This window comes from Seriola aureovittata, chromosome 2 (genome assembly GCF_021018895.1).
Source record: "Seriola aureovittata isolate HTS-2021-v1 ecotype China chromosome 2, ASM2101889v1, whole genome shotgun sequence".
In the NCBI taxonomy this organism is placed as follows: Eukaryota; Metazoa; Chordata; class Actinopteri; order Carangiformes; family Carangidae; genus Seriola; species Seriola aureovittata.
Genome location: NC_079365.1, coordinates 2,699,715 through 2,715,541, shown reverse-complemented (window position 1 = coordinate 2,715,541; position 15,827 = coordinate 2,699,715). Strand labels below are relative to the sequence as shown.

General features: G+C 41.4%; 1 protein-coding gene across 7 annotated transcripts in view; it reads right to left on the bottom strand.

Annotated features, from left to right (window-relative positions):
- The window catches only part of setd5 (SET domain containing 5), a 34,419-nt gene that overhangs the window by 13,166 nt on the left and 5,426 nt on the right, over nt 1-15,827 (bottom strand). For 2 of the 7 annotated variants that reach the window (XM_056405488.1, XM_056405514.1), the window contains exons 2-8: nt 4,065-4,335; nt 2,178-2,280; nt 1,522-1,784; nt 1,120-1,178; nt 812-999; nt 597-635; nt 187-477 (exon numbers count right to left, since the gene is read on the bottom strand). In XM_056405488.1, the coding sequence (XP_056261463.1) occupies nt 187-477; nt 597-635; nt 812-999; nt 1,120-1,178; nt 1,522-1,784; nt 2,178-2,280; nt 4,065-4,135 (1,014 nt within the window). In that variant the 5' untranslated portion in view covers nt 4,136-4,335. Of the gene's footprint in view, nt 1-186; nt 478-596; nt 636-811; nt 1,000-1,119; nt 1,179-1,521; nt 1,785-2,177; nt 2,281-3,402; nt 3,504-4,064; nt 4,336-15,827 lie in introns of those variants that run through there. The other 5 variants (XM_056405497.1, XM_056405541.1, XM_056405506.1 and 2 more) reach the window with 3 other exon arrangements.

Here is a 15,827-nt window from a genome sequence, read left to right as displayed (position 1 = left end):
ATTTATCTGATGGACAAGTTTGGAAAAAAGCTGACTTGCGCTCTTTGATTTTCTATCGATCAGTAAAATGTTTTCATATAATGTGTTATTCGGGTAACTATGGGTTTAATATGGTTAATCACATTGCATCTTTCGCAATAGTACTGTTTCACATGCATGCAAAATTGGATTCGGACTCCGGCTAACCTGCATCTGTGAGCCGAGCACTGTATTGTTACAGGCTAGCTCAGTACGGTTGATGGTGTCCATGGCGTCGACTGAGGTGTGGATCTGTGTGGTGGAGGGAGGCATTGTGGCGCTGCTCTCGGTCTTCGAGGCAGTGGTGCTGGCAGCACGGTGAAGCTGAAGCAGTGTCTGGACGTCAGCACTGTACTGGTTCGCCAGAGCCTCTTCATACTGGTCGGTCCACTGGCGGATCCTGCTCTCCCACCCCTCTGCTGTATTTTCATCCAGCACGCTGGCCTCAGTCGTCGAATTCTAGGCAGAATAAAAGATGGAGCAGGTTATGAGAGTTTTTCTTTAGAGAGAAGGGAAGCATGAGGCTGCACTGTGTAATCCATAACTTCACATAAATGGGATGTTAACTCTAATCTTACCTTCATCCTCATGGACTTCCTAGAACCCTCTCGGAAAGCCTGGAAGAAGTTTACCCATATCAATACACTGACAGATTAAGCAGCTACTATTCTATAGTTGTAGAGTTTTCAATGTGGCGGGCTGGTAACAAAGAAGAAAATAAAAAAGTTCCATACAGGACTTTAATCTGACTCAGACTCATAATGAACCAGTATGTTTCTAACATTTCACATACCTTGACTTTCTTGCCTTTCGGGGTTCCACGGGCCTTCTCCGTACTCTTCTTCCTCTTTTTGGATTTGCTCCTTTTGACCCGGTTGACAGTGAGTTTGATGCTGGTGGGTGTATGCTGGGTGGCAGTGTAGGAGATGGTGGAGGGCGACACCTCTTCATCACCACTCTCTGTGGCACTGCTTTCTCCAGCTACCAAGAAAACACATATATATGAATCAGATATGATGGGGAACATCTATCAGTAATATGCTTTATGAGGCATGGTTACAAACTTCTCTAAGCCTAAATGAACAAGAATAAGACACGTACCTGAGACATTTTCTGTCTTCCTGTGTTGGCCCTCTGCTCCTTTCCTCCTGTCAAGTCCCCTGAAACACCACAATAAAACAAATCAGCATTTCAAACAAACAGGCAATGTTTTGTCAATGTAGTTCTGCAACTAGATTTGATAGTTTTCCAACACTTAACTGGCCCTGGTTAAAAACCTCAAAATTACTAGTAGTCTTTAAAATGATCCTCTAGTTGTGATCCTTCTACACAATGCCAGTCTTCACTGTAACCAGTGTCAGTAGCATTATATTTTATCATGGATGTTCACACTTTTTTGAAATACAGGTTACACATGCAGCTGATCCCACAGCAGGGAAGGTTGGGAGAGTTGAATACCAAAGTGCTTCTGGATACAGACTGCTCCGTTTTTCCATCTCTTACCTGCAGTTGTCACATTTGATGAGCAAGCCATCCGGCGTCAGGCTGCAGTGACACCAGCTGGCCATGGCCCCATCCTCCTCTGAGGAGCTGTCGCTGTCAGCTGAGTTGTCATCGGGAGTTTCGTGATATCGGGAGCCGAGTAGCACGCCGTTGATATCCATGCGAGGGATGATGGTTTGGGAGAGCGGGGAGGCGGGTGGGGTGGGGGGAGGGGGTGCGCCATAGTTGTGATCCTGACAACACACAACGGAAGACTGTTGCATCTTCAAACAACGGGTGTTCAGGCAAAAAGGGAAACGGAAAACGGAGACGAATGAAAATGGGGCAAAAAAACAGGTATGTGAAACAGTACAGCTGTTAATAACAGAAGTAGTCTGTGGTTACAGAAGACCAATAGTAGGATAGACATTCATGGATTTAATCAAACTAGAACCAATCCTTAGTTTTAATCTTGCTGTTCTATTTTAATAGAACAAGAAATTGAAAAGATTAGAAAAAGAAATGATTGGATAGATTAGACAGTTATTATTTTAGCTTTCAACATGTTCACAACCATAGGCAACTTATCTTTGATTAATAGAGAGTAATTCTTCTTTCGTACAATAAGACATGCTATGATTAGAATTGATGATTAGAAAAGAGCAGTATGAACTCACAGCATATGGTAGTCCTCGATACCCATGACTCTGTGCGCTCCCACAGCTGTGGTTGTTGTAGTTTTTCTCATTCACGGCAGGGCTTGCTTCAACTGACTCAGGGCTGGAAAATCAAAAAAAAAAAGAAGAAAAAAAAAGAAAAAAAGATTACTTTAAGGGATAAAGATAAAACAAAAAAATGATGTACACATGAGAAGTTATTTTTCCACTACAGGAAATCTGTTCCCAACTGTTTTAATAAAAGACATCAATCAGTCACTAGATGGCACCAAGAAGCTCAAGTTTGCTCTCCAGCCTGGGAGAGCTGCAATTTAGGAAATGGAATGTGGGCCGCCATTATGTTATGCAACTCCTTTTGCCCTTTAGCTGAGGTCTGGCTAGACAGTGAATAACCTTGCCTTTCCCCCTGGTCCTCAAAAGCTGAAGCAAACTTAAATGTCAAAAGTATCAAACTGATAAAATATTACATTTTAATCCTGGGATTTTGTTTATCTCCGCAGAGGCTGTGTATTTTCCCTCGTGTTAGAATCAGTCCTATGAGGTGAGGTGTGGAGGAAACTAAAGGGGGCCGTGAACAGGGGTGGATGGGAGAGAGGCCAAGTGGATTCCACATAACTTCAGTCTCCAAAGCAGAGCTACCTACAGAGAAGTGGCAAGTGTTCTTACTTATGCTGTCTGCAGACATTTCCTCAGACACTACTCAGAACTGCTAGACCCTGATGTGGAGGTATGATGCCTTACACAGAGAGAGAGGGCTTGGACGATACAGGACACAGTGACCACAATGTAAAAAATGACAGGGATAATAATTAGGCTCCTGGCGGGTGGGTTGTCCCACTGGACAAAATGTGCAAATAATCATGAGATTACTGAAACTTTTATAAAATAAAATTTGCAGTTTCATTTAAATTTGGCACAATATACAGTTACACAGGCCAGTTACACACTGCACACAACAGGTAGTAACTTTCAGTGAGTGAGTTTCAAAACAAGTTGCAACAGCCTTGCAAATTTTCTGGTCAACAAAAGTACAATAAAAGTGAGGAAAACACTGGGCCACTTCAAAACCTCTGAATTTTCCAAGTGGCTCTGATGGGGAAGACAGGAGGCTTGTGGTGGTATTTCTGTTTATCGTCCATCCCTACTCAGGAATCATGGTTACATTGCTTTGCTTTAAGAGGGTTTTGAGTTCATGTGTAGCCAGCCTGACTGAAGCATCACATACTGTATTTTCTTTATTTCTCTCGGGTAAAGTTTAGTCTTTGGTGGACTGCACTTCCCATCTCTTCGGGTCTCTCCGGCAGACTTTGTGGAGAATACAGAAAACTGCTGACAGGAAGCATATTCATCACAACCCAACGTGCTACAGTTGTAGAGAAATGTGAACAAAGAGCTCAGCAATGTTGCATGTACATATTGTGCTGCTTTGGGCCAAAGAGTTGTACTACAATACATTTTCTAAAAGGGAATAACTACAGAATTCAACTGAACGGAACTATGTTGCAATGATGAACTCCTGGGCCATCATAACCCCTAGTTTGACCAAATCATGTGCAGCACTTTTAAATGTTCATTATAAATCTGAATTGCATTTAAAAACTGAGAGCATGCACAATGCACAGTCAACCATAGGTCATTAGTTGTTCGGTGCCATGGGGCATTTCTGTGTCACCTCTGTTTTCTTTTTCAGTCAGGTTTGTTTGTTTCATTTGGATCAGCAGTTTGTTTACAATCTTGACACCAGCTCTATTTTAGCAATGTTAATGCATCCGCAGATGTCAGTAAGTAGGTGGAGAGTAAAATGTTGTAAGAACTGATGAAAACAAGAAACAAAAACCTAGGCTGTAAATAAGATGAGAGAACAACTAGCTGGTAGTGAGTACTTACTCTGATCCAGCAGCCATATCTGAGTAAGACGTTTCAGGTGTGGTGACTCCCAGCGCGATTACTATGCTCATGACGTCCAGCACAGCGGCGCGTGGGAGGGGGGAAGAGGGGGGAGGAGGGGGAGGGGGAGGGGGAGGGGGAGGGACAGGATGGGATGGGGGGAAAAAAGAGAGGTGAGGAGAGTAATCACAGGGCCCCAACTACAGCAACAGACCACTCCAGAGGTGGGGCGCCACCGAGCCGTAGCCCACGGCTCACGGTCATGGGGGACCTGAGGATAAAGGGCAACAGACAGAATGAGAGTCGGTTCCGCACACGAACACAGCCTGGATACAGACAAACAGCCTGCTACATGACTCAGCATGTAGAATGAAGCATGATGGGAAAACCTGCACCTCACTAACCACTTTAATTGAGTAACTGATAAGTTTAGGACCAATAGCTCATGTTCTGTGGAAAACATGTCTTTATTCACATTTAACATTTATTTTAGTGACTGGTTCATTAAATTTGTGATTTCAAAGAAATATTAGTCAAAAATTAAAAAATTGAGCATGAGCAACCAAGGAAAAACTATTGATTTCATATGAAAAGAGCAAACAGTATTTCACAGGGGCAAACTTTGGGATGAATATGGCAAAGTGCCTTAAATATAAATTCAAAAATAATAATGAAATACAGGAATTAACAGACTTAAATTTACCAGTATGTTTTATAGCCTACTGTGTAAATCATTCAAACAAACCAGCATGCACAATACCAGGGGACAGCAAAGGCAACTACATAGAATATAGTTGCTTCATAGTAGCTATAGCTGCTATCATAACCCTAACCCTGCTCCTTTAGCAGAGGTCAATGACAGTGACAGAGGTTTTGTTAAGACCAAACAACCCCAACACTACACAGGGAAACTGTCCTTCCACACCAACTGAAGAACCAAATATGCTGACTCATGTTGACAACGATGGCTTTTTGTGGGAAGCAGCAGAGAGCTCTCATCTGCCTGCATCTAAAGTGATAACTCAATATGAACACCATGCAATAGGCCTGTCTCTCATCCACACAGAGGCTTCCAGAATGGGGGGGGGGGGTATTCAAAGAGCAAAAAAACAACCAGGGGCTTTACAGCTCTGCTTACACTCAGCCTGCCATTAGGATGCACTAATAAATAGAACCAGCAGGAGGCACTTTCCTCCCAGACGCCTGGAGGGGTGAGTCATCCAACATCCCAGCCTCTTGTCATGTGACCACACTTTGCTGAAACACTGACCCACACTCCTCTGCTCTGTCTTCCCTCAGCCACCCAGGCAGACACAGAGCTAGAGGCAGCAGCCAGGCTACAGGAACAGGCCCTCCTGTGCTCTGTTCACACACTAAAGAGAGGATTTGGCTTATAGCAAGGTCATTCACTGGGCAAACACATGCATATATGTTACTTCATAAACACCAGTCTGATTAGATTCAGCACAATACAAGTTCATAAAAACACAACAAAACTCTAGTACTCATACATAGGCTAGTTTACTAAGAGAGAGCCACTTGAATTAACAGCAACAGGATGCATGACATTTCTATAGTGGTCCCCTAGTTACAGCAACTGCCGCCCTCCCTCTCCAGCACCAAGGCAACCACAGCAAGGCTGGGGACTTCCAATAATGTCAAGGTCAGTTCAACTGTGTTCATTGTCAAACAGAGAATGTCAGCCCCATTCAGCTGGATACACACTGGTAGGTAGCGACAAGAAATGTCAGTTAGGTTTTGGTTAGAAAAGCAGAGCATTCAGCTACAACTTGAATCACTTCAATCAGAACAGAAATATACAGAGAGAGAGAAACTGGGTGGTAGATTTGGGTTACAGCTTTTAGGGTTTGTAACATATTTAGACATGATGACATGGAGTGGATCCCTTGGTGCCCCATCCAGAGCCTTTTCAAAAACCACTGTTTCTTTTCTCTGTGGATGATCGCTGCCTCACAAAAATAGCCACCTCGCTCCTAACTAACACACAAAGGGAGTCACTATTTGGGCCTCTTCCAAAAGAACCAGACGGTGAACTAGGGAGGTAAATTCCATACAAAGAAGGAAAGCCTTTCTTTACCTCCTCCTCCCCCACCGCCCTTCCTTGTTCGTTCCTCTGGCCATGAATACCGGCTCAAATTACCAGCAGGCTCAACAAAGTCTTTTCACTTCCACTAGAACAGAGGCCATTTTGGGGACAAGTCCAAGGGGGAGGGACATGCACACAAAATGAACAGCAAAAGAGACCCTCTCTCTCTCTTATCATCTCTCACATCACTATCTCTCCCTTCTATTCTTTTTATTTTCTATTTATTTAACACATTTAGTGTTCTGACATTGTTAAGCACTGGTGGATGTGTATTGAACGGCCCCTTACTGAACCAAATAAGCATTTGGTTCTCCTTTCATATCTAAAATGTCTCTGGGGTAATATAGCTAGGCATTTTAACTAGGGAGGGGCAAGCAAATCCAATCATGAGAGCTTATGCACAATAGTTCAACGGCATGAACAGTCAAAAAGCAAGACCTTCTGAGCCAAACTCTGCACAGCAAGGTTTTGTAAGAAACAAAAACAGACGTTATGCACATACAGGTAGAGTGCCTTTAGAAAGTGTAGCCTACCCGCTGTCCTCAACATGACACTGATTTACGACACTGAATCATAGTGGATGTAATTAGGCCATCATGAAAACACATCTACACATAGGGGTGAGTGATTTGGCCAAAATATTATATCAAAATCGTTTTAGGTAGAATTATGATCCACACTCTGAATCATGAGTCTATCCACAGATTTAGTTGAACTTGAGTTCACATGACAAGTTGTGCATATCATTGCCTGGACACAAAGCCAAACTCAAAGGCCGAACTCCAGGCCTTTGAGCAGGTCTCTCGTCCCGTAGACGAACTGTAACTCCACCGTCTTTGACCACAACTGCTGACAATGGTTCTTTTTCTGCTCAGGTGGAGCTTGCTGAGGCTGCAGAGTAACTGCAACAAGACTGCTGTCACCAGCTGATGTTATCTGTTTAACCACTAACAACTGGCTGGTTAGCAGCAATTGAACTTTTAAAATTAAAATTTTAAAATATTTTAACGTTTTAATAAAAATAGATTACACATCTACATATTAATGTAATTTAACAACAAAAATTTGCCGGGTTCCTTCTACAGACAGCTGCTTGAAAAAAATGGATGCCATCTGGGCTGTGTCAGAATCACTCTTTATGTTACCTTTTGCCCTTGAACACTTAAATGAAATTTAAGTAAATAACCTGTCCATAACATATCCAGGTTGTAAAATTGTAAAAACAATCCACTATATAGTTCCCACAATAGAACAAAAAGTGCAGCATCCATAGCGTGGATGGTATAAACCCCACAATAAAATGTTTTGCTTTGAACACTCAGATGACACATGTGAAAATTATGATGACAATTATTAATAAATGTTGAACAATATTTCAATTTTTCTACGCTCGCTAGACTACCACATGGAACAGTACTCAAATGAACAGCTTTTATTTTTCATTTGCGCTGCTTCTGCTACTGCTCAACATGAGATTAAGTTGTCTATTATCACACATTTTTGAGGCTAGATTCTTTTTATTTTTTTATTTGAGGTTAAAATGGTAACATTTACATTTAATTTACAAAGTAAAGTTCAAGGCACCTTTTCTGTCACTAGGGGTCTCTCAGTCAAAACAATAAGAAAAGAAGGGTGTTGTTAGTTGTTAAACAACTTGTTTTATTTTTAGGTTTGGATTCCTTCAGGGTTCATTGTTCAGGAGGTTTTTACGGAGAGCCGAATTATCCACAGAGGTCTAAACCTCTCTAAAAGAAACAAACCTGATAAAAACCAGTTAAAACACAGAATACAGCAGTTTCACGTTTAAAATCTGTTTCTCTGGCCGTCTTCGGTAAACACAGGACATCTGGAGGGGCTGCCGGATGTTAGCCAAGATGCTGCTAGCATTAGCTCAAACTTGTTTCCAGGTGCTCAGTTTGCTTTTAGGATTGGATTACTTCAGTGCTCATTGTTCAGGAGGTTCTTTACCCAGAGCCAAAGTATCCGGAAAAGGTCATCAAAATAATAAAGCAGTTTCACATTAACAATCAGTCAACACAAGACATCAGGGGGCTTCAAGAGAAGCTGTTTCACCAGCCTCATTCTTTCATAACTTAAGATTCTGATGTCTGATGACTTAATTCCTCCATCCAGTTAAAGGTTATAGTTATAAGGTTAAAAAAAGTGATGGTGACATGATTTGAAACTGTAAGAAAGTAGGTGGTGGAAAATGTTTTAATATTCGACCACTCGGGTGACGGGGCTTATGTAAAACTCCGCTTAAAAGTGAAAGTAGAGTCTTTTTCAGACAGGCAGTAAGCAACCATTAGAGATCAGTCAAATCTCCCAGCATAATTTCTTTGTTTTAAGCTAAAAAACTCAACAGGGACTTTGGAGATTTGGGGCTGTGTAGTAATTTGTCCAGTTCAATCATCAGTCAGATATTGTTATACTATCTTTTTACACTGTCAGATGTAATAAACACAAAAAACAATGAACAGGCTGCTGGGAAAACCTGATTTTGAGTGCAAAATAAAAAAAATGATAGATGTAACTTGAAAAAGTCCAAGTTCAACTGAACTCATTCACTTTTAGCTCATAGGGCAGTTAAGTGATAGCTGAACATGTCAAAAATCAATAGTTGGTTAATCATTAACCAAAAGAGAAAACATAATTTTCCTCAGTTTAAGTTTTATCAAAACATTACACATTAGCAGGACATTAGTTATGTGACATTCATGTCATGAATCACAAACAAAAATAATAAACCAATAAAGCTCTTGCTTGAAAAGGCTGGTCTTCTCTGCCTGTCCTTATTCAACAACTGGAGCAGCAATAACTCCCTTCTCTAGACTAAAAAGGCCGACCAAACCAAACCCATGTTTTAGATAAACAAATTGCTGTATAAAAAATATAGTCCAACTCTGAACCTCTCCATATTAACTTACAGAGTGAGGACGAGTCATTTGTGAGTGCAGAAAATACTCAACCTCACATAAAGTGCTGTGTATAAAAGGAAAATAAAAAAATACACAAACTTTCAGTTGTGAGTGCAGAAATCTTTTCTTTTTTTTTTTTTATGATTCTTTTGGACATTTTTGCCTTTAATTCGATAGTTGCAGTGAGAGAGAGACAGGAAAGTCGGGGAGAGAGCGGGGGGGATGACATGTAGCAAAGGGCTGTAGGTCGGACTCAAGCCCGGGCCGCTTGTTACAGGGTCTGATGTGGTCCACCAACATTTTTGAGATTTTCAAATGGGCCATGAGTTAGAAAAGGTTAGGAACCACTGGTCTAGAGGGGAAGGTGTACCGTGGCTCCAGAAGATAGTGAAATCTGTATTTTCTACCACAGCAATGGGCTGGTTATCCAAAGTGATGAATTCAATAGGCCACTCTGTAACCTTTTAGTCCTTGTTGCTATCTCAAGGAAATGTCTCTCTCCTTTTAAAAGTATCCTCCAGTGTGTTGTCTCGGTGCAGCCTTTGTTCAACCTGCCACAAATTGTGCTCTCCGTTAAAAACACCTGTGAGACAGCGGACATAAAATAAAGGGTCTGGCTTAGGTTCGTGTCCACTAGAGTTGATACCAATCTTTGAGATTGGATCAAGACATCTCTATTAGTAAAATAGGCATATCTCTGTGATTAGCAGTGAGTCGTGTGCATAGTCTGTTAACTTTAAGTCCAGCTGCAGAAAACACCCTCTCTGAAGTCACCGATGTCTCTGGGGTGTACAGATATTGCCTGGACAACTTGGCCAGCTCCAGGAATCATGGCGTGATCACCAACAGGATTTACATCAAGAGGAGCGGGGATTCGCCCAGGAAGTTTTTTTAACCTTTGTTTCAGCACTGTTGGATGCACTTGAAAAGTAGTGGTCCCCAATGAGTAGTACCATGGCTGTAGCCGCACTGTACTCTGGCTGAGCTGTAGCTCCCTGTTCAGAGGTCAGTATTCCTGTGTCTTCAACTTTGGCCATAATGTGACCGAGTTTCGAGATCAGTAGCAGTGGCTTCATTAGATGGCATCGATGCTGCCAGTTCTTTCATCTCAGCATTGGCAAGTACGAAATCTAACACTGTTGCAATTAATGCTGGTGATGACACCAAGTCTGGGAACTGGACGTGTGCACACAAATTATAGCCAATAATTGCAACGATGAAATAATAATCCGGGATAACTAGGTAAGCAAAGCAGTTAATGCAGGTAATAGTGTAGGTCCTTTCATTCGTTCAGGCAGCACAGCACAGTTTTTGAACTCCACGACCCGGCTGCCGTCACCCCCTTTTCTCAGTAGGTGGGAATAGATCAGACTAAGCCTACGTCCACACTACTAAATTTTAAAACAGCGTTTTAAAACCAAAATGACCTGATGACTGTTTTAGCGGCGTATCAGAAACAATCTCTGTCCAAGCTATCACACTGGGTATGTGCGAGCCGGTGTAAACAGGAAGCAGATTGTCTACGCTGCAGTTGATTGGTTGCAAAAAAATACTTGAAGGAGGACAAGCAAAGACAGCTGTAGCATTAAAATACAGAATGAACTGAACAGCTGCTAGCAAAAACAACAAGGTCAGTAACACTTGTAATTCATCATCATGTTGTATTCACTTCGAGGCTGATAAGACCCAATCAGGGAGCACCTTGGGTGGCTGTCATTGTTTCCAAAGGTCTCCGTTTCAGCCCGTCCAGACTACAACGCAACCCCGGGGTTTTTAAACTAAAACGGGTCCAGCAGCAATTCCAAAAGTCTCAAAAAGTCTCAGTTTTCAGGGCTTGAAAACTCAGGAGTAGTGTGGATGGGAGGCAAAAGCGTAGCAAAAGAGATGCATTTTAAAACGAAAACATTGTAGTCTGGACGTAGCCTGAATGCATAGACATAAGTGGCAGCCTTGAGTGCTCCTTAGACTGGCATTGCATCGTCCATAAGCTGCCAGTGTTCACCTTTCATTTCAAAAACTCATCTTGTAGTTTGGTCACTGTGTGATCAGACAGCACAGCGGTAACTGCCCAGCACTGCTCCAACAGTCCTTCAAACAGCTCGCAGACATTGTTCCCTCTCGTTTTGCTGGATTGTGTTACTGGTGACCTGATGGTTTGATCTGTCACTGCTTTGCTTTGGTATTGGACAGGTATGGTATACAGCTCATCTTAAATGTCAATTTTAGTTTATGTAGTGGCATGTAACTGTGATATAACTCTGCAGTTAGAGCAGTCCAACAGTCAGTTTTAGCAACCTCATTGGCTCAAAGCAGCCTTGCCGTGAGCCCGTTTTTCTTTCCTTATTCAGGTTCTTAATGCAACTGGTTATTGCGCTTCCTGAGGGGACACAATAGCCTGGTTCAATTTTGTTCAGTCACTCACGAAATCCCTCACCATCAATCACGATTATCAGGTTGCACAACAATGACAATGTACTGCAGTATTTGAGAACAACAATATTTACATTTCGCATTGAATTTTTTTACTGTGTTAATACTCCCACGCTGCACTACGTTTGGCCCGCTTTGCCTCACATTTATGTTTCCCTACAATGTGACCACAGTAGTTTGGGTGAAATACACCCTCTCCTGGTATAAAAGTTGATTACACAGCAAGTCAGCTCGCTACAGATACAGAAATTAAACATATTATCAGTTGATTGAGACATTTTAAAAATCGATTTAATTCTTAACAACAATTAACTGACTAACGATTCATTATTAACATCCCTACCAGTGGGAAACTTCCAAGTAAGGAAACAGCAAAAACACCTCAGGTAGCTAGTCATTCAGTAACTGGCACAGTGACCTTACTGGGAGTCTGGACGTTGTTATGATTGACTGTACCTTTTGTTTTCATACTACTCTATCCTACGTTTACCTTAAAGATATAGTTCCACACTATGGAGAAATATTCTCTATTCTATAATCTTTTTTTTTCTTGTCAAACGTTTGATGGGAAGATCAATACCACTGTCATATCGGTGTTAAATATGAAGCTATAGCCAACAACAAGTTAGCTTAGCTTAGTAGAAAGATTGGAAAGTGAGGGAAATTACCAGCATGCTCTCTTCCCTTAAAGCTGCATTACTCATTCTTTACCACAAATGAATAAAAAAAAAAAATAAAAAAAAAGCCAACACATACCACAGGTTATGGCTAGCATGTTCAGAGTTGATCTTCCATCTAAAGATGCAATCATTTAATTCCGACTATTCTTGATTGTAAATCAATTTCTTGTTTGTAAGGCCTGGTTCACAGCAACAGGTGCTTCTTTTGAATAACAACTCAAAATGTTGAATTGGACTTTAAAAAAAAAAAAAAAAAAAAAAAAGTCAAAGAAGCTTTGATGTCATTTTTGTTGCTGTCATTAGCAAAGGGGTTCACATACTTTTTCCAACCTACACTGTGAATATTTGAATATTTTCAATATGGACAAGAACAACAATGATTTGTGTTTTATTATCAACTGCAGCTTAGATGAAGATATGACAAATAATTGCAATGACTGCAAACAGTTCAACTATTTTTTCTTGTCATTGTTAGAAAACGGGGGAGAAATGGTAAAAAAGGCATAAACTATTTAAATATCATGTGAATTCCCACTTCAACTGCAGTGAGCATGCTGGTGATAACTCACACACTGTTCAACAGTTGCCTGTGAACACACCATTTTGTGTACATTTTACTGCTGGCTTTAATGTTGCATGGTCAAAATACAGTTTCAAAAGCTTTTCCATCCTGAGAGGAATAAGATTCCATGGGAATAATGAATACATGTAATGTTCTGATATGGGAACAGAATCTTATTACACACAATACACAAAAATAAAAACGTGTTTGGGTTCAATGATCAATCTCAACAACTGAATTCACTGGATAGCTTCATATTGATCATTTCAAACAACAAACCTGCACTACAAACAAAAAGAGGCACTGTAACGAGTAAGAGGCTTCAGATCTTGCTACTCTGAATATGAATGCATCCATGTGGTGTTTTAATATATACATATTTATATGATGAGTGAACTAATCATCAACATCATGACCGAGAATCTCCACCTTGAACTGTAGTGAACCAATGACAGTCTCATAACAACAGATTCAGACAGCCAGGGTTTCATCAACACAAACCTAAGGAACCAATCCTGACAACTTGTGGGGACGAGGGGGCAGGGCTAAATAAACCTGAAACCTTGTCAGCACAGAAAGAGGGAGTTAGCATCAGCACAACAGCTAACAGTGTGTCACCCACTGCCAGTTACAAGCTAACAAACAACATAAACAAATAAAAGATGCTAACTGCGCTAACCGTTCTGATAAGTCTGCTAGTCTCTGGTTCTGGTCTCAACAGACTCCTCATCTGAGTCTGGGTCTGACTGAGGCTCAAACATGTGGCTGAGTCTCTGATGTTTCCTCCTCTGACCATCTTGATACTCTCTGCTCTTCCAACAAACAAACAAAGGAAATCACCTAAATATGTGCCTTGTTCAAGACGGTTTTAATTGGCTGATACAACTGGTACCAACACAGTGAATACAATAAGTATCTGACTGGATGAATGAAGGCTTTCAATCATTGCCCAACATGGCAGATTGGTCTATTCAAGGTGTCTTTTCCACATAAAGCTTCAAGGAGACTGCTAGAAGGACATGTACATAAATATACAATTTGGGTTTGAACAGCTCACATAGTGTCCACCTGTGCCTCACCAAACCTCCATAACACATCCAGTCCAGTGAGATTACAACAGCCCCCTCACTCTGCCCCCGCACACATGCTTGCTGTGCAAGGCAGGATATGAATATATCTGCCGTTCCCCAGCACTACGCAGGTCAGGCTGCACTCTGAGCTACAGCAAGAGGAAACTGAAGAAGAAGAACAGGCAAATCAATAGGACCTGGCTTTAAGACAAATGGGATATGTGGCCAGGGAGAAAGCAAAGCTCGTTGTGGATCTTATTTCACACTCACCCAAACACATTTAAAATATGACAGAGTTAACAGATGGACACACACAAAATACATTATACTGGGACTGGGATAATAAACATTTGGCCACTCCATACTAGCTGTGCTTCATATGTCACAAATGGAAAGCATACAGCTGGAACCAGATTTTAGTGTAGTGATTTTAGAGTATGTTTGTCAAAAAGGCAGCCTTCAGCACATTTATTTGAATCATAAATATCCAAGTTCATCATTTGTACATTATAATATCAGTTACTATAGCTTCCCTTGTCATGGTGATATAACAGTTTGAGCACAATCAATGAGAGAATAGGCAATAGGCAAAAATAAGTGGAAGTGCACACATCCACACAGAAAAAAAAAAAACAGTGCGGTACTGACAGCACTTCCATCACTACCTAATCCAAACTGTGTTCCTGTCTCCCCAAAACTCTCTGAACAACACTAAATAAAACAATTACATGAAGCAACATTCAGCTGCTTGGGACAAACCATTTCTCAGCCACAGTTACAAGTTACCAGAACTTCCTGAAACAGATATGGCTGCTGCACAGCCAGCTGAAAACACTCCTAGAGCAGGCTATGATCAGACTGAGGCACCAGCCAACTGTTCAGGCAACTGCACAAAAATATAAACTGCAAAGCTTAGCCTGAACAGGCTGGAGATGTGGGGGTAAACAAATGACGTGAGGAAACGATGTAAACATCTGGTACCACAGTCATAAATGTATATTATATTTCGAGGGCCTGTGGCTGAGTTATATCGTCACCGGATAAAGCTTCAGTTCTAACAGCGATGTGGCTGTTGTCATGCTGAGTGGTTGAGCGTTCTGGGAGCGCAGCATGGCCCGCCATTAACACAACAATGTCCAGCTGCCTGAATGGACCCGGACCAGATCAGGGATGAGAGACACACAATGGAGAACAAAGGCCAAGTGAGTGCTGTAAGAGGAGTGGGGGAGAGAGCAGTTGACAGCAGGGCCAGCATGACACAAAATCAATCATCTGTTTCATAGCAAACAAGCCAGCCACTGTCCGTTTGAGACTCAGTAAACTAGAGGGGAAAAAAAGAAAGGTGTAAGCAAAATACTGCTGCCTGTTTGGGCTTGACTACTTCTGTCAGAGCTGCTTCTGTTTCCTGTTCACCTCTGAAGTCAAACTGAAAGGAGGATGCTTTTAATGGAATGAATGGAATAAATTAACACTTTTCATTAATACCTAACCAAGCAAGCAGCAATGTGAAAAAGGAAATTAAACTGAGGAATTGGGAGTCAAACGAAAATACCAAAATTTTCACTTCTGTACAGCTTACTGTGATGTTATATTTAATAAACTTTAAAGAAAAGGGACAGTTTGTCCTCACAATGGCAGTATTCCCTGTAAGCGATGTGTATTACCAAATGTGTAGAGGGATGATCTCCAAGTAGTAGTCTAGCAGAGGCATGACGCCCAAAAAAGCCATCTTGTTGTTAGATAAGCTCATGCTCTGGCATAATGTAAACCAGAGACACCCTCTGTCTCTCACCATGTGATCTCATTACATGACAAAGACATCTACATGACATTTCCATTTCCTCTTTTGGCCGACAGTCTTATCCACAGCGACACAAGGGCTTGCCCTGGCTCCACCTCGCAATAACTTTTACAGCACAACACAGTATATAAGACTAGCTAACGCAAGATTGCAAGGTGTCACTCAAATAAAAGCAGTGAGACTTGGCAGCCATTT